This window comes from Eschrichtius robustus, chromosome 3 (genome assembly GCF_028021215.1).
Source record: "Eschrichtius robustus isolate mEscRob2 chromosome 3, mEscRob2.pri, whole genome shotgun sequence".
Taxonomy (NCBI): domain Eukaryota; kingdom Metazoa; phylum Chordata; class Mammalia; order Artiodactyla; family Eschrichtiidae; genus Eschrichtius; species Eschrichtius robustus.
The window spans coordinates 145,757,508-145,785,456 of NC_090826.1; the positions used below are offsets into that span (position 1 = coordinate 145,757,508).

Genomic DNA, 27,949 nt, shown 5'->3' on the forward strand with positions numbered 1-27,949 from the left:
CTGTAGCTTTGTAGTATAGTCTGAAGTCAGGGAGCTGGAGGAATAGGGAGCCTAATTCCTCCAGCTCCATTTTTCTTTCTCAAGATTCCTTTGGTATTCGGGGTCTTTTGTGTTTCCATACAAATTTTAAGATTTTTTGTTCTAGTTCTGTAAAAAATGCCATTGGTAATTTGATAGGGATTGCATTGAATCGGTTGATTGCTTTGGGTAGTATAGTCATTTTCACAGTACTGACTCTTCCAATCCAAGAACATGGTATAGCTCTCCATCTGTTTGTGTCATCTATGATTTCTTTCATCAGTGTCTCATAGTCTTCTGAGTACAGATCTTTTACCTCCTTAGGTAGGTTTATTTCTAGGTATTTTATTCGTTTTGTTGCAATGGTAAATGGGAGTGTTTCCTTAATTTCTCCTTCTGATCTTTCATTGTTAGTGTATAAGAATGCAAGAGATTTCTGTACATTAATTTTGTATCCTGCAACTTTACCAAATTCATTTATTAGCTCTGTAGTTTTCTGGTGGCATCTTTAGGATTCTCTATGTATAGTATCATGTCATCTGCAAACGGTGACAGTTTTACTTCTACTTTTCCAATTTGTATTCCTTTTATTATTTTTTCTTCTCTAATTACTGTAGCTAGGACTTCCAAAACTATGTTGAATAATGGTGACGAGTGTCAACATCCTTGTCTCGTTCCTGATCTTATAGGAAATGCATTCTGTTTTTCACCATTGAAAATGATGTTTGCTGTGGGTTTGTCATATATGGCCTTTATTATGTTGAGGTAGGTTCCCTCTGTGCCCACTTTCAGGAGAATTTTTATCATAAATGGGTGTTGAATTTTGTCAAAAGCTTTTGCTGCATCTATTGAGATGATCATATGGTTTTTATTCTTCAATATGTTAGTATAGTGTATCACATTGATTAATTTGTGTATATTGAAGAATCCTTGCACCCCTGGGATAAATCCCACTTGATCATGGTGTATGATCCTTTTAATGTGTTGTTGGATTCTGTCTGCTAGTATTTTGTTGAGGAGTTTTGCATCTATATTCATCAGTGATATTGGTCTGTAATTTTCTTTCTTTGTAGTATCTTTGTCTGGTTTTGGTATCAGGGTGATGCTGACCTTGTAGAATGAGTTTAGCAGTGTTCTTTCCTCTGCAATTTTTTGGAAGAGCTTGAGAAGGATGGGTGTTAGCTATTCTCTAAATGTTTGATAGAATTCACCTGTGAAGCCATCTGGTCCTGGACTTTTGTTTGTTGGAAGATATTTAATCCCAGTTTCAATTTCATTACTTTTGATTGGTCTGTTCATATTTTCTATTTCTTCCTGGTTCAGTCTTAGAAGGTTATACCTTTTGAAGAATTTGTCCATTTCTTCCAGGTTGTCCAATTTATTGGCATAGAGTCACTTGTGGTAGTCTCTTAGGATGCTTTGTATTTCTGTGGTGTCCATTGTAACTTCTCCTTTTTCCTTTCTAATTTTATTGATTTGAGTCCTCTCCCTCTTTATCTTGATGAGTCTGGCTAAAGGTTTATCAATTTTGTTTATCTCTTCAAAGAAACAGCTTTTAGTTTTATTGATCTATTGTTTTCTTTGTTTCTATTTCATTTATTTCTGCTCTGATATTTATGATTTCTTTCCTTCTACTAACTTTGGGTTTTGTTTGTTCTTCTTTGTCTAGCTCCTTAAGGTGTAAGGTTAGATTGTTTATTTGTGATTTTTCTTGTTTCTTCAGGTAGGATTGTGTTGCTATAAACTTCCCTCTTAGAACTGCTTTTGCTGCATCCCATAGGTTTTGGATTGTCGTGTTTTTGTTGTCATTTGTCTCTAGGTATGTTTTGACTTCCTCTTTTATTTCTTCAGTGATCTATTGGTTGTTTAGTAACGTCTTGTTTAGCCTCCATGTGTTTGTGTTTTTTACGTTTTTTCCCCTGTAATTGATTTCTAATTTCAGAGTGTTGTGGTCAGAGGAGATGCTTGATTTGATTTCAGTTTTCTTAAATTTACCACGGATTGATTTGTGACCCAAGATGTGATCTTTCCTGGAGAATGTTCCGTGTGCACTTGAGACGAAACTGTAATCTGCAGTTTTTGGATGGAATGTCCTATAAATATCAATTAAATATACCTGGTCTATTGTGTCATTTAAAGCTTGTGTTTCCTTATTAATTTTCTGTCTGGTGATCTGTCCATTGCTGTAAGTGAGGTGTTAAAGTCCCCCACTATTATTGTGTTACTGTCGATTTCCTCTTTTAGAGCTGTTAGCATTTGCCTTGTGTATTGAGGCACTCCTATGTTGGGTGCATATATATTTATAATTGTTATATCTTCTTCTTGGATTGATCCCTTGGTCATTATGTAGTGTCCTTCCACGTCTCTTGTAACATTTTTATTTTAAAGTCTATTTTATCTGATATGAGTATTGCTACTAGAGCTTTCTTTTGATTTCCAATTGCATGGAATATCTTTTCCATCCCTTCACTTTCAGTCTGTATGTGTCCCTAGGTCTGAAGTGGGTCGCTTGTAGACAGCATATGTATGGGTCTTGTTTTTGTATCCATTCAGTTAGCCTGTGTCTTTTGGTTGGAGCATTTAATCCATTCATATTTAAGGTGATTATTGATATGTATGTTCCTATTCCCATTTTCTTAATTGTTTTGGGTTTGTTTTTTGTAGGTCCTTTTCTTCTCTTATGTTTCCCACTTGGAGAAGTTCCTTTAGCATTTGTTCTAGAGCTGGTTTGGTGGTACTGAATTCTCTTAGCTTTTACTTGTCTGTAAAGCTTTTGATTTCTCCGTCAAATCTGAATGAGATCCGTGCTGGGTAGAGTAATCTTGGTTGTAGGTTCTTCCCTTTCATCACTTTAAATATATCATGCCACTCCCTTCTGACTTGTAGAGTTTCTGCTGAGAAATCAGCTGTTAACCTTATGGGAGTTCCCTTGTATGTTATTTGTCATTTTTCCCTTGTTGCTTTTAATAATTTTTCTTTGTTTTTAATTCTTGTCAACGTGATTACTATGTGTCTCGGCCTGTTTCTCCTTGGGTTTATCCTGCCTGGGACTCTCTGCACTTCCTGGACTTGGGTGGCTATTTCCTTTCCCATGTTAGGGAAGTTTTCGACTATAATCTCTTCAAATATTTTCCCAGGCTCTTTCTCTCTCTCTTCTCCTCTGGGACCCCTATAATGTGAATGTTGGTGCGTTTAATGTTGTCCCAGAGGTCTCTTAGTCTGTCTTCATTTCTTTTCATTCTTTTTTCTTTATTCTGTTCCATGGCAGTGAATTCCACCATTCTGTCTTCCAGGTCAGCTATCTGTTCTTCTGCCTCAGTCATTCTACTATTGATTCCATCTAGTGTATTTTTCATTTCAGTTATTGTATTGTTCATCTCTGTTTGTTTCTTCTTTAGTTCTTCTAAGTGTTTTTTATTTTATCCTTCTAGGTCTTTGTTAAACATTTCTTGCATCTTCTCAGTCTTTGCCTCCATTCTTTTTCTGAGGTCCTGGATCATCTTTACTATCATTATTCTGAATTCTTTTTCTGGGAGGTTGCCTAGCTCCACTTCATTTAGTTGTTTTTCTGGGGTTGTATCTTGTTCTCTCATAGTCCTCTACCTTTTCATTTTGTCTATCTTTCTGTGAATGTGGTTTTTGTTCCACACGCTGTAGTACCGTAGTTCTTCTTTCTGCTGTCTGCCCTCTGGAGGATGAGGCTATCTAAGAGGCTTGTGCAAGCTTCCTGATGGGAGGGACTGGTGGTGGGTAGAGCTGGGTGTTGCTCTGGTTGGCAGAGCTCAGTAAAACTTTAATCTGCTTTTCTGCTGATGAGTTGGGTGAGTGCCCTCTCTGTTGGTTGTTTGGCCTGAGGCGACTCAGTGCGGGAGGCTACAGGCTCTTTGGTGGGGCTAATGGCAGACTCCGGGAGGGCTTATGCCAAGGAGTACTTCCCAGAACTTCTGCTGCCAGTGTCCTTGTCCCTGCAGTGAGCCAGAGACACCCCCCACCTCTGCAGGAGATCCTCCAACACTAGTAGGTAGGTCTGGTTCAGTCTCCTATGGAGTTACTGCTCCTTCCCCCTGGTCCCTGATGCACACAATACCTTGTGTTTGCCCTCCAAGAGTGGAGTCTCTGTTTCCCCCAGTCCTGTCGACGTCCTGCAATCAAATCCCACTACCCTTCAAAGTCTAATTCTCTGGGAATTCCTCCTCCTGTTGCCAGACCCCCAGGTTGGGAAGACTGACGTGGGGCTCAGATCCTTTACTCCAGTGGGTGGACTTCTGTGGTATAATTGTTCTCCAGTTTGTGAGTCCCCCACCCAGTGGTTATGGGATTTGATTTTATTGTGATTGCACCCCTCTTACCGTCTCATTGCGGCTTCTCCATTGTCTTTGGATGTGGGGTATCTTTTTTGGTGAGTTCCAGTGTCTTCCTGTCAATGATTGTTCAGCAGTTGGTTGGGATTCTGGTCCTCTTGCAAGAGGGAGTGAGCACATGTCCTTCTATTCCACCGTCTTGAACCAATCTCCCAATGAGATATTTCTTGACAGGAAAAGATGCCTGATGTGCTCCCGCTCCACACACACATACACAGTAATTCAACGCATACTTATTGATTGTATGTTTTATGCCAAATACTGTGCAATGAACTTGTAATAGAGACCTATTTAAGACAGAGCTTACGACTTAGTGGGAAAGGCAAATTTTTGTACAGTTAATTTCCATACCTTTTTCTTACTAATAAAATTCAGTACTAAGAATTATCCATGAACTTATTTTAACATTTTGTAAAGCTCCTTCTAGTTTGTTTTTTTCCATCCCCTGAAACCAAAAAAGAAAAAGCCAATAATCTATAGCATTTTATGTTGGCTCAAAAAATATCCTCTTCCCATTTTAAGAGGCATATCCTAGTTCTGTTCCATTTGAAGGTATTCAACAGGTTCATTCTAGCTATAGTCTTATGGTAACTGATATAATAAAAATAATAGCACCATCTTACACTTGTGCAGCAAACTTCGAAACATTTTCTCATTTGGTTCTCACAACAATCTAAAGTTACATTATTCATAACTAATGGCAGGGATAGTATTGAGAAGGCCTTTCTATACAACAGATTTATAGCCTCTGGAAAGACATCTTTTAATACCCCTTTTCTCTGTAGGTATTACTTATTCTGTTTTTCATTAAACCCAAATTGGCCCACTGACAGGATGGATTCCTCCCATAAGTTTGGTTGGTTCATATAGTGTTGAAAAAATAAAACCTGAGCCCCACATCCCATTTGTAGATGTTTCTTAAGCTGACCACAGTTGGTTGGCCCCTGGGTCCTGCTGTCCACCTTGGATAGGCATTCTGTCTTCAGTTTACTATAGCCTGCACTTGTCACAAATGCACAGGTGTTAATTTTCACTCAGGTTTTCTTTAACTTTGACCTCTGATTTTGAGGCCCAGGGACAGCCCCAGAATAATGATACACATCTTCATAGTTTTTAGATCTCAGGAAGTTTTTACGATTTTTGAGTAATGATTTTGGTATGCACTGCTTCTTTTTAATGAAGAAGGAAAACAACCATGCCAAGGCAATTCTTATGCTTGTAAAAATGATGTATAGCAGGGTCCCCAACCCCTGGGCCACGGACCAGTACCAGTCTGTGGCCTGTTAGGAACCAGGCCGCACAGCAGGAGGCGAGCTGCAGGCGAGTGAGCAAAGCTTCATCTGTATTTACAGCTGCTCCCCATCGCTCGCATTACTGCCTGAGCTCCGTCTCCTGTCAGCATTATGGTGAATTGTGTAATTATTTCATTATATATTACAATGTAATAATAATGGAAATAAAATGCACAGTAAATGTAATGCACTTGAATCATCCCAAAGCAATCCCCCCCTGCCAATCTGTGGAAAAATTGTCTTCCATAAAACCGGTCCCTGGTGCCAAAAACGTTGGGGATCGCTGACGTATAGGATTTCCCTGGCAGTCCAGTGGTTAAGACTCTGTGCTTCCACTGCAGGGGGAACAGGTTCAATCCCTGGTTGGGAAATTAAGATCTCACATGCCGCATGGTGCAAATGATGTATAAAGTAGGCTTATCTCATGAAAAATAACAAAAAATTATTTATTGAAATACACCTGTAATTTCGGGTCTTCATGGAGCTATGTTACTTTTATTTTTAGTATATTTTTAGGTTAAAAATAATCTGTCACTCAAAAATTATTTTGACTTTGTTTGCATTATATATAATACACTTCCATTTTATGACCCTAATCTGACTAATATATCTATACTAGGTCACTGAAATGATTCTGGAAATGTCTCTTGAAGTTTGGTAAGTCCATTTATTTCGTTGGATGGAAAATATTATGAGTGATCCACTGACTGATTTTAATTGTTGAAGAGTGCACTTTTAATATATGAAATAACTCTGACACCTTTGAGTATCAAAAATGCATTAAATGTACTTTGGTTTTCCTTAGCTCTCTCCTAATAACTACAGCATTAAAAAAAAAAACAACTAATATTCTTTGTTTAGTTTTCCAGTAGTTTGGTAGTTAAATCATAAATGTCAGAAGAAGAGCCTTTAGAAGGGGCTCTTCCTCAAGTTAAATATATATTCCCATAGAAATAAATACAGCTATTGAAGCCTATTTTCATTGCTGATTCAGATAGGTATTAAAAAGTATGACAGTGAACATACACAGGAAACTATAAGAGGAAAAACTGAAAATTGAGACTGTCTTTGTTCATAATGATCATCAGGAAAATAAATGGTTAAGTTCCATGATGTGTGTTGCTCTTTCAAAGTGGTCTCCATAAATGAATGTTGGAAATTCATTTATTTATTTTCATATGGTGAGTCTTAGGGGAGTCAGGCCTGCCTTGAGAATTAGCTCATCTCTGACCTCATGCTGAGGTTGATAGATCCCACCTGCCTCAACCTCTCTGCATCTCTTTGAACTCCCTGTTGAAGTGGTTTTTTTTTTTTTTTTAATTAATTAATTTATTTATTTTTGGCTGTGTTGGGTCTTCGTTTCTGTGCGAGGGCTTTCTCTAGTTGCGGCAAGCGGGGGCCACTCTTCATCGCGGTGCGCGGGCCTTTCACTGTCGTGGCCTCTCTTGTTGCGGGGCACAGGCTCCAGATGCGCAGGCTCAGTAGCTGTGGCTCACGGGCCCAGCTCCTCCGCGGCACATGGGATCTTCCCAGACCAGGGCTCGAACCCGTGTTCCCTGCATTGGCAGGCAGATTCTCAACCACTGTGCCACCAGGGAAGCCCTGAAGTGGGTTTTACCAGAGTTACTAGTACACATTTTATTTAGACGAACATCACAAAATTAGTGTAGCATTCTCATTTCTTATGATTTGCTAAATGAATGATGACGGATACATTGACATTGGGTTTAGGTATTTCTTCTCTTATTTTGATCCCCAGGAAATGTTGGTTCAACTTAAAAAATTATTACATAAATTACTACTATCATTCAATATATGTCAGCATGTATCAAAGGACAGTCCAACTTTTTTAGTTGTGTTATTTTCAATTACATCGATTCTTGCTTACAAGTAGTATATTTTGGCATGAGATTAGAAATATTTTTGTTACTTGACTATGAAAGTAATGCCATTTGTCTTAATGGGAAATGATCTCCACTGGTGTAATTAGGACAATATTATGCTTTAATAAAGCAGAGTTATCAAAAAAAATGTAGGGAAGAAAACCTCAGCTAAATGTATACATAGGTCCAGAAGCAATTTACTATATATTTACAGTGAACTTTAATCAAACTCTATTTTTATATATTAATTTGTCTTGACTCTAAAATGAAATGTTGGACTTCCCTCGTGGTGATTAAGAATCTGCCTACCAGAGTGAAGTAATTCAGAAAGAGAAAAACAAATACCATATGCTAACACATATATATGGAATCTAAAAAAAAAAAAGGTACTGATGAACCTAGTGGCAGGGCAGGAGTAAAGACATAGACATAGAGAATGGACTTGAGGACATGGCGGGGGAGGGGAGAGGGAAGCTGGGGTGAAGTGAGAGTAGCATCAACATATATACACTACCGAATGTACAATAGTTAGCTACTGGGAAGCAGCAGCATAGCACAGGGAGATCAGCTTGGTGCTTTGCGATGACCTAGAGAGGTGGGATAGGGAGGGTGGGAGGGAGGCTCAAGAGAGAGGGGATATGGGGATATATGTATGCACAGGGCTGATTCATTTTGTTGTACAACAGAAACCAACACAGTATTGTGAAGCAATTATACTCCAATAGAGATCAATTTAAAAAAAAAAGAATCCACCTGCCAATGCAAGGGACATGGGTTCAATCCCTGGTCCGGGAAGATTCCCACATGCCATGGAGCAACTAAGCCCGTATGCCACAACTACTGAGCCCATGCGGCGCAGCTACTGAAGCCCGAGTGCCGAGAGCCTGTGCTCCACAACAGAAGAAGCCGCCGCAATGAAAAGCCTGCACACTGTGATGAAAAGTAGCCCCCGCTCACCGCAACTAGAGAAAGCCTGTGCACAGCAACGAAGACCCCAAGACAGCCAAAATAAATAAATAAATAAAATAAAATAAAGTAAAATAAAATAAATAAAATGAAATGTTCATTAAAGGAAAACTCAATTTTTCATGGAATGTCTTCCATTAAATATAAAATAAAATCAGGAAAGTAATTAGAGAGTTAAAGATAGTACATAAAAGATGACACACACAAGCCATATGTCTGTTACTATATTTATAAAATTGCTCAACATATTTTGAATTTTCTTTTAGATATTTTTGTACTGGTATCTTCTAAACATCTATGTTCATTGCTTTATTTGTAGATCTTTTAGAAATCATGCTTCTCGTGCTTAATGTAGGATAATGATCAACATAGTACATTACAAGGAACATGAGTTCCAGAATGAGAAGCCCTGGATTTAAATACCTACTTGCTAATTTTGTTAACAGTTGAAAGATTTCTAATTACTTTTTTACTCATTTGTAAAATAAGAAAAGTACTTTATATCTATTGTGATGATATAGTGAGGTGTTCTTTCTAAAGAGCATGTATTATAGGAAACTTTTCCACATGTATACACATGTTTGTGGTGGTACTGTTTGTAGTAGTTAAAAAAAATTGGACATAATGTCAATATTTATGGATACATAAATTGTGCTCTAATTATATAATGAAAATACTCCATAATAGTAAATATATTTGAATTAGTTCTACTTATAAACACAGATGAATCTCAAAAACAAAATGTTCAATGGAAAAAAATGTTTTGCAGAATACATACAGTTGATAGCATTTATACGAAAATTAAAAACCTGTGAAGTGACTCTATATGTTATTTGGACCTAAATGTGTAATGTAAAATACAAGGCTACTGGGGACATTGGTTCATGATCTCTATTTTATATACAGTTCATCCCCAGACCTCCGATTTAGTATGGCTCTGTGTGATCAGGAGAAAGCCTTCCGACAACAGAGAAAAGAAAACATAAAGGAAAACATGAAGAAACTCCTGGGTCCAAAGAATAGTGAAGGCTTGTATTCTACACGTGATGTGAGTTGGAAATTTTTCAAATTTTATTGCAACTTAATAATAATTTTGTTTGTACTTTCTCCCAAATAATTCCACCCAAATGTGACAATATTGTGATTAAGCATTATTTCTCTATCTTTTTAAGATAACGTAAGTCTTTCATAAACAGAAACTCTTTGAGGAAGATCATCACAAATGCTGCCCATATTTGGTAATATTTATCATATATAGATTTTAAAAGAGGAATAGGACTGATGCACATACAAGATGTTCATTTCATAAGTAACAAAAGTTTAACCTATAAAAGGATATAAAATGATCATTGAATTCATTTTAATACAGACTAAGATTAAACAATTGTGGGACTTATCATTACTGAACAAGAACAAAATGTTATAAATCTTAATAACAACAATTAACAAAAAATTTTCTTAAAAGATGTGAATAGGGAGATAAAAAGAAATGTTTCAAATTATTACTATTTAATAGCAGGGAGTGAAAAGATATCATCCAAAATTGACCAACTAGTTAAAACAATAACCTCCACATTTTAATATTTTTCATAATCCTAATTATAGAGAGATGTTAAAATTGAAATATTTTCGTCAACAAATATTGAAAGTACAATCCTTCAATTGTACTTTAATTTCTTTTTCTTCCCTTAAATTCCAGCAAAGTAAATGTCATTTATTATTCAGTAACTTGTATTATACAATCCAGTTTTTGTCTATTTGTCTATTCATTTATCCCTTCACTCATGTATCTATCTGTCTGTCTACCTATTTATCTACCTATCTACCTGTCCATTCATCCACCCATCCATCCATCCATAGGTCTATCCTTCTTTCTGAAATCTACAAAAATAAATTGCTGCCATAGTTAATAATACTGTATTATATATTTTAAAGTTGCTAAGAGAGTAGATGTTAAAAGTCCTCATCACAAGAAAAAAATTTTGTAACCGTATGTGGGGATAGATATTAACTAGACTTATTGTGGTGATCATTTCACAATACATACAAATATCAAATCATTATGTTGTACACCTGAAACTAATATAATGTATGTCAAATTATACCTCAATAAAACAAAATTAAAAAAATAAATTGCTGCAATGATGCTCCTCAGATGATAATAATGAAATTTCTTCTTAGCGGCATATCAGGTAATTTTTTTTTTTACTTATTTCTTTGAGCTTTTCTGTTAATTAAATATTTTAGATGAACATAATTTATTTTTAGAAAGAGATTTTCATTAAATGTGTAAGTCAATATATATTTTATATCTATTTATAAGCATATATATTTACCCCCATACATGTACACACAGACCAGGGATTAAAGATTACTGTAGATTAAGGACAAAAGGCCACTGGAAATGAGAAATAAATTCTGAGTAACAGGGCCAGATGGGTACCCCTGTCCCACATATGATGGCACATTTCTAAATGTGTTTCTAGCTGGGTGTAGCAGGGGTCGAAGGCCAGTCTGGGCTTCTAGAGTGGCTTTTGGTACTATGGGAGCAAACTCTAAGGTAAAATATTGCTGATGGGGATTTTTGCTAAAAGGAAGCTTGGAGGAGAAGCAAAACCTCCATTGAAGCTTCTATTTAAAAAGAAGAGACTGCTCTTCAATCATGCATCTTGTGGTTGCTTATTGTCTCCGGCTAATGAGTCCTTGAAGACACATCCTTCTGTATGTATTACTCAGAAGTTTCTAGCTTCCTGGGAAGTCTTTTTGGGTGTTCTGTTTGTTGGTTTGTTTTTCTGTAGTAAACCTTCCATCAGCAATTCTACACTATCTTTTTGTCCCCATCCTTGTTTGGCATTGTTATGCCCTTGGAGCAGAGAAATGATATTTCAAGTTTTTTTGATTTCTTCCATTTCTCATTTGTTGAGACACTGTGCTGGGAACTTGAGGTGAATAAAACTGAAATGGGTGATACCAAACAGTCACTTTCCTTGGTGAGTTTAAAGCCTAGCTGGGGAGAAAGCCATTTCAGCAGATGAAACAGTGATGGAAATGGATACCTCTGTTAATTCATGGTCATAACTTCATTTGGGAGACCCATCCTGGCCGTCTCAGCGTTTCCCAGCCTAGTTGCTTTCCATTTATTTAAGATGCTTTTTGTTTCACTCCCAGGTGCTGAGCCACCCTCTGCCTCCCTCACAGCTGATAGGCTTGCCTCCTAATTAGAGAAATTAAAAGTCGTCGGGTGACACATCTTTCATTTCTTGCCATAGGATTGATATGTTTCATAACCCGGGCTTACCCTTTGCCACTTCCCTCTGAGCTCAATGGAGGAAACAGCTCCTTTTCTTTCCAGAGTCACATCATCTCAGATATGGATTGCAAACCCCCGTTAGGAGCCCCAACATAGCAACTCTGTCCAGTCCTCCCAGGGCTGCTCCCCACCTCTGCTGTCTGCCTCCATGTTTGTACGAAATTTTCCTGCTCTAAACTCTGATATAGAGAGAGAAAAAAGGAACCCAAAAAATCCCCATGGAATGTACATTCCCTTCTCCTTTCCGCTCTTCTTCTCTCCTTATCTTCACAAACTTTTCCAGAGTTTCCTACACAATCTTATTCTACTTCCTTGCTTTCCTCAGGCTTCTGCCCTCATGACTCTACAGCAGCTGCTTTACTAGTCACAGGTACCAGCTAACAAATGCAAAGGATCTTCTGGCCCTGTGTTCCCTAATTCTGTAGCTGCAAATGACTCATGTTTTCCTACTATTTTAATCATTCGCTACCCTTCCCTTACCGTCTTCCCTTTATTTTCATCATGCCTCTCTGGTTCCCTTTACCAGATCTTCTTCCTCTGCGCATTATTTAAATGTGAGTTCTTCAAGACTCAGCCTTAGCCCCTCTTAAGAATTTTCTCTCCCTTCCATGTGTCACCCAGCACATTTGGGCTAAGAACTTTCACACGTATATCAACAACCTAGAACCTCTCTTCTGAGATTCACACCCGAATATCTATACCTCTTCTTTCTGATTCCTTCACTTGTATTCTTAACATCTCACATTCGGCATGTCTGAATCTGTACACAAAATCCTCTGGTCTCTATAGTTCTACCGACGCCTGTCCTCTTTCTTTCCACTTTCTGTTCACACTGAATTCAGAGTGACCTTTTCAAGACACAAATCTGATTCTATCCAAGCCAAGCTTAAAATCCTTCCACTGCTCTTAGGACTGGCCTCACAGCATCTCTCCAGCTTCATGTGTTGCTGGTTCATCTCAAATCTCCCACGCCCCCTCCTCTAAGTGCCTCTTGGTTCCAGGTCTCTGCAGAACCCTTCCCAGGTGGCGTTCTTGCATGCATTGTTGCTTCTCTCTGCCTAGGCCTCGCCCTCCCCTCCCTCCCTCCACCCCACCCCCTTTTCAGTTAACTAACAGCCTCCCATTCTTTTTTTTTTTTTTAACATCTTTATTGGAGTATAATTGCTTTACAATGGTGTGTTAGTTTCTGCTGTATAACAAAGTGAATCAGCTATACCTATACATATATCCCCATATCCCCTCCCTCTTGAAGCGTCTCCCTCCCACCATCCCTATCCCGCACCTCTAGGTGGACACAAAGCACCCAGCTGATCTCCCTGTGCTATGCCAGCCTCCCATTCTTGAACCAGTGCACATGTCACGTATTCGGACAGTCTTCCTCATCCATTCCTCCCTCCCTCCAGGCCCAAGTTAAGTCTCTCAGTCATGTTCTTTCATAGCACAAATATGCCCGTGATCTTCTCCGCATTTCCCACAATCATACTTAAAAATATTTGTATATAAAAAAATATATATTTGTATAGATACTCACTTAACGTCTTTTTTTCTCCATTAGAATATAATTTTCATGAGGACCAGGGCAGTGTCTGTGTTTTTCACCTTTATATTCCCAGCACCAGCTCAGCTCCTGACTCGTGGCAGAGCCTCGGGAAATCTTGTGTTGTGAGAGTCAGAGCACAAGTGTAGGCAGTGGCTTGGCATTTCAGCCAGGGGATGGCTTCGCTAGAGAGGCATCAGGGGCTCACAACTGAGGAACACTTGCATCAGGTTGTTAGGGAGGAGACAGGTTGAGGAGAAGGCTTGGGTGAAAAGATCCCAGTTTGAATGGTTGCATTAGAAAGTCTGTGGGGCATATTGGCGCAGATGTCCAGTAGCCTTTGGTCTTAGGTTTTCCTTTTCGAAAGGAAAGTTTCTGCCTTACCTCCCAGGCACTCCTCCTTTTGTGAAAAGGAATCTTTCTGGGAAAATGAAATTTGGCCTAATGTTCATACAGATTGGCTTTTCTGCAGCAGATGGAGAATGAGGTAATTATGCTTTTCTCTGGGCTAGTCTTCAAAAATATTAAACTCATGTTTTTGGAAGTCATTCCTCAAATTAAAACTTTTGATGTTGTTGTTTTGGATTTGGTCGAGCCATTTTTTTCTCTTGGCAGAAATCATCTGTTTAGATATATTCAGCACCGCCCATTCCCATAACACAAATATCGTTCTCCTATTTTGTGTTTCTCCTTGGCCAAGGGCCTCTTAAACTCCCATTTCCCTTGCTCCCTGCCAAGATCTTCACTTTCTTCACTTTCACTTTCAGAGCTGGCTGGTTGGCCTCCTGAAAGGTAAGGAGGAGCGACACCTTGTCTAAGACGGAACAGCCCTACTCAATTCTCGATGCAGAGACGGTGCCTGTCTTGTTCCCAATTTTCAACAAACGGTTTGCAGCATCCAGTTTAGGCCATCAGTGTCAAATTAAAATGTTGAATGAACTTGGGCAGTAGGCATTTGGGCACCTTGCTTCTTTCTTCTACTTCACTTGTAAAATGGAGACAATGTCTCATTCAGTTAAAAGGATGAGTACTAAGCAGCCTGAACAATGTGTAAGGCACATCTTAGTTACTCAATACGATAGTAGCTATTAAACCAATACATGGGTGTTGCTGTTACGTAACACCCCAGGGCAATGTCAAATTCAATAAAACCTTAGCTTTCCTACTTGGATAATGAATTAGTTAAATAGTTAAGGTTTCTAGTAATCCAAGAGTTTCTTCTCTTAAGTACTAAGACTTTAAAAAAATTACTCTCAATAAAAAAAAAAAAAGTTTAAAATGTATTGATTTTAATCATTTGGATGGAAGTCGTTCTAAAAAACTTAATGCTTTGCCCTGACTGAACTGATTTAAGTGCTCTCATGTCTGTGGCCTTTGCAATCAACTGCCATTTCTCCATGCTCTATATATTCCCTTGAAGTAATTTCTTCAAATCACCCCTTTCTCTTTCAACTTTATGGTTGTGGAATTAAAATCTGATAAGTAAGCTTGTTGTTAGAACAGTGTCTCTGATTAGTATAATTTCTCCATAAATAAAGGGCTGAGATCATTCCTATGAGTAAGATCTGTAACACTTTGTGCATGGGAATTTTTGAGGCCACTTCTTTTAAATTTTCTTGTTCCAAAATAGCTTTTGGTCAGATGTAGTTTCCAGATTACAGTCTCTTCTGTGAAGTGATATGCTGCTTTACAGTTTTCATGTCTCCACATAACTGACCATAAAGGGAGCAAAGCTGGTTGGGGGACTCAGATCTGGAATTAGAATAGCAGGGAAATGAGAGAAGGAAATTTTACTCCAAACTTCATCAAAGAATAAAGGAGGAAATGTTTCCTGTCAAGGCAGAATATAAGGGATATACAATTAGATAGCTTTGGATGAAAATAGAAGTATAAAGTGGTCCTTAAATAATATAATCTATTATATAGAGTGCTATTCTGTACTTAAGTTTGTCAGATAAATTAAGTGAAAAACTAGAGAAAAAAGAGACTTTCTAGTGACAGAGGGGGAGGCAAAGCAAAATAGTTTCTGCAGGAGGTAATAGAAATAGACCTTGAGTTGTCAATAAGAATTTTTATTCCTTTGTTTGTTCTGTTTTCTTCATCTACAATATTCTTCCTCTTGCTTCCACCTTCATTATGACAATAGCACTTCGCTGTATCAATTCTTATTCCTTTTAGATTGTAAACATTTTTGGGCAAACAGTTTGAACTCCCCTTAGCTAGTTTTGAATGGAACCCAGAGCAAGGGAAGGCTCTCCAACAGGACTCAGTTACTGCGTAAGCTGCTCTGCCCCTTGGGCCATATGACCATTCAGATCCATTGATGCTTGAAGTGTGTGTGGCAGATAGGGATGCTGTGGTAGGTGAATTGCAGCATAGGCACCTTTGGTGCTAGGCCTTGCCATCCTCTGTGGATAACCACCGTCCTTTGAAAAATAGCTTTTGGCCTGCTTACTGGGCCATAGTAGAGATTGAATGCTTAACCATGGGTGACCAAGTTATCAGGTGACCTGAGCTGACCATCATGTTATCTGACCCACCAAGCCATAAAATTGGGTGTGCACAGATGCACTCCATCATCAGGTGGAAGTGGAGTATATGAAATTGGGCTGAACAGGCCCTGAAGATACAAATAAGTTCCATGAAGAAGTGGCCCAAATGTCCATGTTCCCCATTCCTGTTACACTGCCTTCTCTTTTCCATCCTCCACCCAGAGCCTCATGGGGGAGATCCCTACGATCAGTTGACAAAAGGAGAGAAAACTTGGGCCTTGTTAGAGGTGATTGTACACGCTATTTAGGCACCACCTGAAAGAGGACAGCTGCAGGGCTCAGCAACGTGGTCTTCCATTCGCCAAGGCTGAGCTGGCTACAGCAGCTGCTGAGTACTCAATTGGCCAGCGCCAGAGTCCCCAACAACACTGAGTCCCCAATATAGCAGCATTCCTATGGGTCATCAGTCAGCTACCTGGTGGCAGATTGATTACGCTGGACTTCTGCCATCCTGGAAGGGGCATGCTTTGTTTCTACCTGAATAAACACTTATTCTGGATGCAGATTTGCCTTCCCTGCACTCAAGGATTCTGCCAAAACTACCATCTATAGATATACAAAATGCCTTAGTCACAATATTCCACACAGCATTCTGATCAAGGAACTCACCTCACAGCAAAGGAAGTATGGCAATGGAATTTACCAGCCTTACCATGTTGTCCACCATCATGAAGTAACTAGCTTGATAGAATGGTAGAATACCTTTTGAAGACTCAGTTATAGTGCGAGCTTTGTGGCAATATCCTGCAGGGCTGGAACACGGTTTTCCAGGAAGCTGTAAATGCTCTGACTCAGCATCCAATATTGGTGCTCTTTATCCCCAGGATTCATGGGTCCAGGAGTGGAAGTGGGAGTGACACCACTCACTATTACCCCTAGTGACCCACTAGCAAAATATTTGTTTCCTGTCTGTGTGACCTTATAGTCTTCTGACTTAGAGGTCTTAGTTCTGAAGGAAGGAATGCTTCCACCAGAAGTGGAGCAATGATTCTACTGAACTGTAATTTAATACTGCTGCCTGACCTTTTTTGGCTCCTCATGCCTCTGAACCAAGAGGCAAAGAAGGGAGCTACTCTCTTGGCTGGGGTGGTTGATTCTGACTATTAAAGGGAGATTGGACTGCTCCTCTAAGGTAGAGGTAATGAAGAGTATGTCTGGAATACAAGCGATCCGCTGTGGTGTCTCTTAGTATTATCATGCCATGAGTTGAGTCAATGGAAAACTATAAGAACCCAATCCAGGAAGGACTACTAATGACCCAGACCCTTCAGGAATGAAGGTTTGGTTACTCATCAGCTGAGGTGCTTGTTGAAGGCAAAGAAAATACAGAATGGATGGAGAAAGAAGGTAGTTATAAATACCAGCTATGACCAGATGACCAATTACAGAAATGAGACTGTATTTGCCATGAGTATTTCTTCCTTAGTTTGTTATGAATATGTTTGTGTGTGTGTGTGTGTGTGTGTGTGCATGTACACACAGAAATACAAAAACAGATTCATATTTAAGTTGTGAAGTATCAATGAGAAGAATAAGCATTGTTTAAGGACTTTGTATCCTTTTCTGGGGAAAGGATTAGTGCATTTCCAGTTGTACACAGGATGTCTGTATCATGTTAGCCAGGAGTATGACCTTGTTATTGTCTTTCTTTGGATATTAAGTATGGTTGAAGGAGATGTATATGGCTGCCGAGTTGAGAGGGGTGGACTTGTGATGGTCAATTTGCATCAACTTGGAGGATGTTTTTTGATGCAATTAATATTTAAGTCAGTGAAATTTACATAATCAGGTTGTCATCTATAATGTGGGTGGGCCCCAATCTAATCAGTCAAAGGCCTGAGTAGAACAAAAAGACCAACCTCACCAAGCAAGAGGGAATTCTCCAGCAGACTACCCTTGGACTTCATCTGAGGCATCAGCTCTCCTGGGTCTCTGCCTGCTGGTGTTTGGACTAAAACTGCATTATTGACTCTCCAGAGTTTGGAGGCTGCTGTCCCATACTGCAAATTTCGACTTGTCATTCTTCACACCTGTGTGATCCAGTTCCATAGATAGATAGATAGATAGCCTACCTTCCTATGTATCTACCTACCTATTGGTTCCATTTCTCTGGAGAACCCTGACTAATACAGGAACCAGGGAGGCAAAAGTCTTTATATAATTGTCAGAACTTAAAATCTGTGAAAACATAAAAAAAAATCCTTGAGCACTTTAGAATTTTCTTTTGTGAGGGAGGAAATTAATACTATCTGCAAGCCAATGCATGAAGATAATTTAATCAAAACACAGCGTCTTTGGTAAATAAAAATTCATTTCCTGTAATCGTATGAGAGAAGTATGAGTAATATTCATTGATATCATTTATACACAAATATTGGCGCACTTAAGTCTAAGTATAACCTAAAAACTCTTGGCAACCTTAATTTGTTTGATTTTTTTAGATTTAAAGCCCAGACTAACAGCTGCACCTTATAAGTCCTCAGTTACTCTTTGAAAGTTATTTCAGAATAACAATCACTATTAAAACATCCAAAGTTAGTCTATTTATTGCATAACATTGTGCTATCATCTTAAGTGATACATGAATCTGAAATGTAATTTAGCTAAATATCAAATGGTTTCTCTCAATAAAGATGACTCTTTTCTTTCTGAATAATGGGGAAAAGGAAAGAGTATGAATTATATGTCAGTGACACCTCAGCTCACATCCTGGTTATCAGCAATCCGGATGTGAACAAGGTATTATATGTGTGCACTCCATACCTCCTCTTCTGAGATGTGAAAATAATAATGATTTTTGAGGGATGAGAAGATTTTTTGTTTTTGAATTTTATTTATTTATTTTTTATACAGCAGGTTCTTATTGCTTATCTCTTTTATACATGTTAGTGTATATATGTCAATCCCAATCTCCCAATGAGGGATGAGAAGATTAAATGAAATAAATTTTCTTCATAAGTCTAATTTCCCTTTCTTTTTTATAGTTAATAAAAATTTATAATTTTATAGTTTAATAATTCATATTCTGTATGAGTTATAGAATTTAGAATGCTACCAGTAGCAAAAAGCTTCAAATTCATTAATTCTACCCAATATTTTTACATATAAGTAAAGAGTCCAAAGAGGATTTTCTTTACCTAGGTCCCCCTAGCTGTAGGGGAAGCTTTCAGAGACAGAATGGAGCAGAGTGAATTAAGAGCTTTGGAGTCTGACAGACCTGGCTCTAAATCCGCAAGATACCACTTTCTAGATTTGAGACAGTGGAAAAATTATCTTCTTTGTGTTTCAGTTCCTTTATCTTTAAAACGGTAATAGGGAGTTCCCTGACAGCCTAGTGGTAAGGATTCTGGGCTTTCACTCCTGGGGCCCAGGTTCAATCCCTGGTTGGGGAACTAAGATCTTGCAAGCAAAAAGAAAAAGGAAATAGACCAGAAATTATACATATAAAATGGTAATAATATATATCTCATAGAGTTGTGAAAATTAAATGATGCATAAAAACAGATTAATTCATGTGCAATAAATAAAGGATAAATTATAATGTGTGCAATCATTCAATTATTTCATTATTCAATTTTTATGTACAAATAGTATGACACTTTCATCTGATAGCAACCCAGATTTCTGACTTAAATATCTTACCTGAAAACTCTCTTTAAGAATTAGTGTAAAGCAATAATGAAAACAATGGGTTATATAACACATGAATCCCGGTTTAATAAGTAGCTGTTTCCAGAAAATTCCTAACATAAATTTCCTAACATAGAATAGTCATCCATAAATATGTGTTGGGCTACTGGCACATGAAGAAGGACATCTGGGGAGTTGTTTTCTCAGGATTAAAGAGGCTTTATGTTCAATTTTCCAACTTCTCTTATGAAATCTCTCTCTGAACAATAGCACAGGTTGTATGTTATATGTTGACATGAAACAGTGTAATCTGTTACTAAGAATTTTTTTACTCTGAACTACCTGACTTGTATTGGGTTTAATGTTAGTGTTGCAAGTAACCAAATCAACAGGCTTAAAATCCCCTCTGACTTCTTTTCCCCTTAAAGCCCTTCATAGTCTTATTTTCCCCAACTCCCTAGTATACTCCTGCTACAATAAGAAGGCTGGTCTTTTCATCTCAAAATCACATACCCTTTCTTATTTGTGCCTATCTTGGCCTGACCTTAGGCCCAGTGTTTGGCACATAGTAACAATTAATGGTTTACTATTATTATTATTATCACTATTATTGTATTGCCTATAAACTCAACCCTTCATTCAAGGCCTAATCAAAATCCCTCCTCCTTCTCCTAATTTCTAATCTGGCTTCCTTACATCTACTCTTAATATTAATACTATATTATACTCTATTCACCCACTTTATAACCCACTTTAGTTTCCTATCTTAGCTTTCCTCCCTCTCCATAGAAGTTTTTAAGAACTTATATATTTTACTTTATTTACAATTTTAAAACTATGTTTGAGAGCATTCTGTTCATCTGAACATCCACAGGTTCAAAGCCATTTAAATTGCTGCATTGCACTGAACTGGTAGACTGTGTTTTCATTAATGTGGTCTTCAATTTGCATCTGATTTGATGGCCACTGAGTATTAGAGAAGAGCCCTGAATTTGGAAATTAGTGCTAGGTGTCCTGCTATTCATTGTTCTACCTCCAATAATACCTAACCTCTAGAGACTTCCCTTTCTCTATGAAAGAATTCTATAGCCTTTTTCGTCTTTTTAGTGTTAAAATAATGATTCTGTGTATATATATATATATATATATATATATATATATTATCACATTGGTGAGTGACACCCAAGAGTCAGGATCCAAGTGCTGGGAACACAATGCAGGTGTATTCTCATATCTGCTTTTAAATTCAAATGTTGCTATATCACACATCATGTAGTCTCTGAAAAACGCTTTGTACGCTCATGAGAGAATGCAAACGAAAAAAAGGAAGATAAGATCTTCCTGCTATTATGAAAATAGTTTTGACCTTGTGGACTTCCTAAAAACTATGCACACTTTGAGAACTGCTGGGTATAGGGAAACAACCAGCTCTCTTAGGCAATAATGGTTCAGGACCACAAGGAAAATGACAATATCTCCCTCTTCAAAGGAACACCCTTGCATTTCAGTCACGTTACAGACAGCCTATTTTACTGCAAAAACTCTTCATTGGCTTATGCTGCTCCCATCTCCAGAACAGCCGCCTTCCCTGCCCTCATCTCTCCCTGTGGAATAACTGTGCATCAAGGTCTTGGTTTTAAGTGCATTGGTTTCCTCATCTGTAAAATGGAAACCTCACAGTGATTTTGTGAAGATTAAATAAGACAATTTCTGTAAAATACTAACAGTTCCTACCAGATAATAAGAGCTCAGTGAATATCATCTATTCCTGTGTTTCTTGTTGTCATAATTATTATTACATTTCTGCCTCACTTAAATTAACTATATTCCCCAGATCCATCCTGGGGATACTTGAAACATAGAGACCACTTAATCAGATTGATGAATGAATTAAAGAATGAAGAAATAAATTTTGTAGGTTTTTTTGTAGTTGATGAAGTTCTTTTTGATGGCTTAAATAATAGCATATTTTTGAAATGGGTCAGCATAAAGGAGTGCTAAGAATTCTGGACCAAGAAGGCAAGGTGCTTACTCAACTGCAGATTACCAGCTAATAGATCTTATACAAGAAATAACATCCTTTCAGAACTTCCCTCTGAAAAATGAGCAATACTTTTTTGCTCATTTTACAGCAATTTTGAGAGGATCAAATAAAAAAAAACTACACCCAGAAGCAAGCCCCAAACTGCAAGGAGTCAAGCAAATATAAAGGATTGTTATTGCTATTGTTGTTGTTATCAAACAGAGTTAGTCGGCTATTTTAATAATGTCTGCTTTCTAATAGACATTAATTCTTGATTTTCTTAAATGAAACATCATTTTCTTCTTTTTTAACAATTAGATATTATCAAGGTATGAGTGAACTTACAATTCTTTGTTACCAAATGTGGGACATAGAAAAACTGAAATGAAAATGACATATTTTATGATTTTACTTTACAAATGATCTCTGTGTTTCATCATTCCAGGTGCCTGTGGTGGCCATACTGGGCTCAGGCGGGGGGTTCCGAGCCATGGTAGGATTCTCCGGTGTGATGAAGGCACTGTATGAATCAGGCATTTTAGATTGCGCTACCTACATTGCTGGTCTTTCTGGATCTACGTGGTTAGTATACATTTTAAATCTTAGTTTTGTCATCCTAAATGCTTAGCGTTTATCTACCTGAAACTTAGAAAAGAAATGAGGATTTAGAAAATTGACGTTAACTTCAAATTACTGAAATATTCCAGCTTGATGCAGTAATTTGTTTCTTAAAAATATTTTTTAAGGCAAATTCATACCTAATGATGACTGTTGTCATAAGTTTTCTCCCTTTAAGCCCGTTTGTGACTTAAAATGTAGTTAAACATAAAACAAAAAAATAGGTCAATTGAAATAATTCTATAGTAATATCTCAGAAGTGGAATAACATACTCCGCCCATAATTAATTTAATCTTCCTATAATTTACTGATTTGTAATCTTGCAGCGATCATGTCTAAGTCTACATGATTCACTAGGTATTCATTTTCTTCTTTAAGGCAAATAGAATGAAATGCAAGATACCTTAGTATACAGAAGAAGGAAACAACTTTTGAATGAAGAAATGCAATAAATTTCACTGATTTATATCTAATTATGAAATTAATCCTTTAAATGTATCTAAGCTCAGCTAAATTTGGAGACAGAGTTAAAGCATCTGCATGTATAATATTTGTATACTGTAGATTTGCATTTTCAAGAATATATTTATAAAACATTTTCAAAGACAATACTATGTACTTTTTGGTTTGCTTACCTCACATAAGCACATTGAAAATCAAATATTTAGTCCTTGCTTAGATGTCTCAAATAAAAGTATCACCTTATCATAGAACTTCTGATATTGGCTTATAAGGCCTTTTAGTCACTCAGCCATGGTAAAACTTATCTTTTATAATATTTTATTATATATAAATATATAACATATGTATTATATAAGTATATATCATATAATTACAATATATATAATAATATATATTATATATGTCTATATTTTAAAATTTCTGTGTCTTCTCATCCTGTGAGATGGCTATGAGTTTCTTCATCTTTCAAGTAAAGAAAATATGATTCAGAAGGCAAGTGATTTGTCCAAGATCACTAGCAGAGCCAACATATAGACTTAGGATTTCGATCCCCTACTCTAGGTTCTTTCAACTAAACCAGAACCTTCTCTTGGACAGCTATATATTCTATATCAGTGGTCCCGAAGCTTTTTGGCACGAGGGACCGGTTTCATGGAAGACAATTTTTCCACTGCGGGGGAGATGGTTCAGGAGGTAATGCCAGCGATGGGGAGAGGCAGATGAAGCTTCACTCACTCGCCTAATGCTCACCTCCTGCTGCGTGGCCTGGTTCCTAACGGTCTGCGACCCAGGGGTTGGGGACCCCTGTTCTACATAGAGATTCACATTTAAAGAGTCTATAGTTTCTTAAATATTTTGAACCAGATTCTTTAGCTAAAAAACAAAAACTTAGAACCATGGTTGCCACCTTCTTTGTGTGTACTCTCAAAATGATTTGTCTTTTTTGAAAGAAAGGTGTAGCCCATCATTATTCTTCCCCTTGAAGGAAAGAGCATGCACCTGCCTGTTTAATGAATAATATGAATGTGATGGAAAAACTTGGACCCTTAGATTAATTCACCTATTCAAGCATTTTATTATTACTCTTCAGGTAGTTTTCTTTATCTGTATTCACTGATTTTTAGATCCCTGTGGTCCATCACTGACTAATACATTGCAAGAAGCTTGCTTCCTTAAATTCATCTAACAAAGAAAGACCAGGCCTTGAGTGCTATTTTAGTGGTGTAATAGTGTATATTTGTGTTTAATTAGAGCTGCAGTCATTGCTTTGGTTATAGATTTGGGAAAACATCTAAGATCCCCTGTCAGGGTTCTGAAAACAAGTCCTACAAAATGTAATTAAGAGAATTTTAGATGTTACAGGCCAATCATTTAAATACTATAGGCCACCTTAAATTCCTGCTCTATCCTTCAGTGTCTAATTTCCTCAAAGGTTAGCCTTTTCTTTTTTTTTTTTTTAAATGTATACATTTTAATGTTGCAGGAAGTTGACTTTAGAATTAGCCTATCTCTTTTTTTTTTTTTTTAACATCTTTATTGGAGTATAATTGCTTTACAATGGTGTGTTAGTTTCTGCTGTATAACAAAGTGAATCAGCTATACATATACATATATACCCATATCCCCTCCCTCTTGCATCTCCCTCCCCCCCTCCCTATCCCACCCCTTTAGGTGGTCACAAAACACTGAGCTGAAGCCTTTTCTTAGTTATTCTATTTCCTTAGATTCCATGTACTCCTAAAATCCTACAATCATTTTTCACCAAGAGGCCACATAATTTCCAAATATAATGGTGTCTTTTGAAGTTCTTATTCTCCTCAACTTTTGCGGGGAGTCAGGGAGGATGAAGTTGGGAGTTGAGATATTTCACACATTCAGTTGTCCCTCTTTCAAATCCCTCCTACCATGACTTTCCCCACCCATCCACTCTGATTGCTGTCTCCTCATAGCTGTCTTTTCTACTTCCACTACTTTTCTCCTTAAAATGAGCTTTCCTCCAGGACCCCCCTTTTGTTCTGTTATATCGACACATCCTCCCTTGGTAATTCCACCAATTTCTACCACTTCAGTTATTACCATCAATAATTTAATTTGTAATTCTTCAAAACATCCAAAAACTTACTGGAAGAAAGAAAGAAAGAGAAAGAGAGGAAGGAAGGAAGGAAGGAAGGGAAGAAGGAAGGGAGAAAGAAAGCCCTAATGGACAGTGCAAAGTAGCCATCAGAGAAGAGAATAAAGGGAAGATGAGTTTGCAGAGGTCAAGCATGGGAGTGCTTCACAAAGTAGTGAGTATTTTAATAGAGGAAAAATCTATGAGAAGCTTCGCTTTGAACTGGGTTTGGAGATTTCATGGTTTTAGCGAAAATTACTAGATAAAGTGAATGAAGGGCACTTTTGATCATGAAATTACACATAAGAAATGAATAGGAGATGAAAGAAAGAAAGGTGGGAATGTGAACCTTAGTAGGAGCCATCTATTATTTCAAGATGGGGAATATAGGACCCAGGAAATGTTTTTGTTTTATTTTGTTTTCAGAATATAAGAGACTAGAGCACTTTTGTAGAAGTCTGAGGTGAAGGAAATAGTGTAGAGGGATAGATGGAAGATAAAGAAATAGATGGATCTTTGATATAAAGAGATTCGGGCAGAGACAGGACAGGACAAGATAAAAAGCACAAGTGAAGCTATTAACCATGGAGAAAAGAGACACTTCCTGAGACAAAAGAAAAGGTGGTCAGGATGATTCATATTAACAATTTTCTCTCAAACAGTATAGGTGAGAAGGTAGAAAGTTCAAAGGAAGGAATTCAGAAACACTTGGAAAAGGAAAGTACACTCTTGTGTTGTATAAGTTTTTGTATTCTGCTGATACATGACCATTACCTGGCACAAATTAGGTAATACGGAAATATCTGGAGAAGGCTTGGACCTCCCGTAAAGTTTTCTGTGATCACAAAAGAGAATTTTATGTAAGACAAAGCTTTTCTTATAATTGTTACTATCTTTATGATAATTATTTCTGAAATTATTTTTGGATGATAGTTGTTATTCGTTAAATGTAAGAATTAGCCAAGCAGGAGAACTGGCCTGAGTGAACTAGTGACAGTAATCCTGTGTTATTTTGCTCAGTGAGCACAGCTGTCTTCCTCAGCACAGCTGTTCATTTGTGGCGTCACAGGGCTATTGGATTTCGACTGCTGTGTTTGTATGACATTACCGTCTAAAGAGAAATGAGAGCAGCTCTGTGTCTATAGGCAATGGGACCCAATTCATTAAGCTATAAAAAAGAATTCAAGAATGAAAACTTTCAGTTTAGCATCTGAAGAATTCGTGGGACATTGAAAAATGAACCAATTTTAGTAGGAGCTGACCTGTAAGAAATGATAGGCTAAAAGATCAAGATTATGTTAGAGAAAATATGTTGTTTGAGGTGGAGACTGCTAACGAACCTCTCCCACTTGTCACGTGTTTAATGACTCAATGAAGACTTGCATAAGTAACTACATTTTGGGGAAAAACTAATCCAGGAATTTCTTTAGGATTTCAGGATATTTGCTTCACAATGTCGAGGGTCTTGTTAAGACATTCCAAACCTTTATTGCATATGAGAATCACTTCTGGCACTTTTTTAAGCAGAGAAATTCTAAATGTTTACCCCTGAAGATTCTGATTAGGAAGGTCCTGGGGAGCCAGACACTGATATTTTAAAATTTTGACTCTGTGATTTGGAGGCAGGAAGTGAACTGAGAATTCCTTGTTCTCTGGCATAATTTAAAGTTTTATTTTTAACTTTGTACTTAGCCTAAAATGCGTTCATATGGAGAATGAGGTGTTCCATCATATAAATATATTGAAAAATTAGAGGTGAATATTTTCAGATTTATAGAGAAATAAATTGAAGACTCTTTCATTCAATAATTATTTATAGAGGCCCTGCTATGTCTAAGACACTTAGTTTTTGAAACTTGATTGGTATAATTGGGAGTCACTTATTGGTGAAGAGATGAAAATTAAGGCTTAACTACAGAGTTGATGCTTGTATGCTTTAGATGGTAATATGTCCACAGAAGCTCATGATAGCCTTGGTGCAATCAAAGAAACAAACAAACAAACGAAAAGCAAAAAAAGCAATTTAAGGAAAACTGACCATTGCCTGCTATTCCATCTTTAGCTGTCACCAAAGCCAAAATCCAAGTCTTAGATGTTACCATAATGATGTCATGAAATGTCTATCCAATTCACACTTGTTACTTCTAAGGAAAATGGGCTCATACATGCTGAACAAGCAGAGAACCTTAGCCCCAATGCAAATGGTTGAGGTATTCTAGGTCTTTCTGTCTTTCCATAGGGCTTGTATACTCGAGCCAACTGCTTCATGGGAGGGAAAGAAAGAGAGAAAGGGGGAGAGAGAGACTCCCCAAGTGAATGAGTTTACTTCAACCTTTAGAGAGCAGAAATGGACTGCTACCGTTCTACATGGAGCAAAAAAGAGAGAATTGGACTGACATGCATATGCACTTGACCTCTTAAAATGATCTGCCTCTGAAACTGTGGCACAGATTCCTAGGTTTTGAGCAATCTCTGAACCTCAGAGGAAGGATTTTCTTAGTCTAGATCCAATGGCGAACATTGGGAGGAAGGGAAGAGAAAAGAGGAGCCTCCAGATCTTGCTGGAGGAAATCCATGAGGCTGAGGTACTTGTTAGAATCATATGTTGATTCATTTTAAAGACCAACTAAATAGAGATGGAGAAGAGAAGTCTTAAATAACGTGGATGAGATGTGAGTAATGACATCATTCTGCTGAACAGCTAGAAATGACAACTTCCAATAGCAGAATGATCATATCATTTCCTCTTCACCTACCTTAAAAAAAAAAATTCTGTGGCTAAATTGATTTCTGCTGACATTGTTCGTTTGATTCTTTTCCTTGTTTTTAATCCTGCTTCATTAAGGAAAGGATTTGATGTATCTTAATAATAAAGTAAAACTGGATTGCATACAATAAAGATAGAAGTGGAAAAAAGTATATGTTTGTGTGTGTGTAATATATATATGTATAAAACTAGAAACTAGATTAAAAGTTCATGCTATAACCTGTAGCTTTGGGAGGCATGAGACACAGACTTTGGTTTCAGGTTTCTAGAATTCAAGGCAAAATCCAAACTATGCACAGTTATATAATGCACCTTTTTAATAAGTTAAGGGCAAGCCAATGATCCATGGATGTAGAAATTATTCTTGATACTAAGACCAGTAAAGAATTTCTTAATGTTCTCATAAAGAATGAAACATA

At 37.4% G+C, this 27,949-nt stretch overlaps 1 protein-coding gene across 3 annotated transcripts in view; it reads left to right on the forward strand.

Moving 5' to 3' along the window:
* PLA2G4A (phospholipase A2 group IVA) overlaps positions 1 to 27,949 on the forward strand; it is a 157,630-nt gene that overhangs the window by 82,048 nt on the left and 47,633 nt on the right. For all 3 annotated transcript variants that reach the window (XM_068541431.1, XM_068541432.1, XM_068541433.1), the window contains exons 6-8: positions 6,291 to 6,328; positions 9,427 to 9,568; positions 22,018 to 22,154. In XM_068541431.1, the coding sequence (XP_068397532.1) occupies positions 6,291 to 6,328; positions 9,427 to 9,568; positions 22,018 to 22,154 (317 nt within the window). The remainder of the gene's footprint in view (positions 1 to 6,290; positions 6,329 to 9,426; positions 9,569 to 22,017; positions 22,155 to 27,949) is intronic.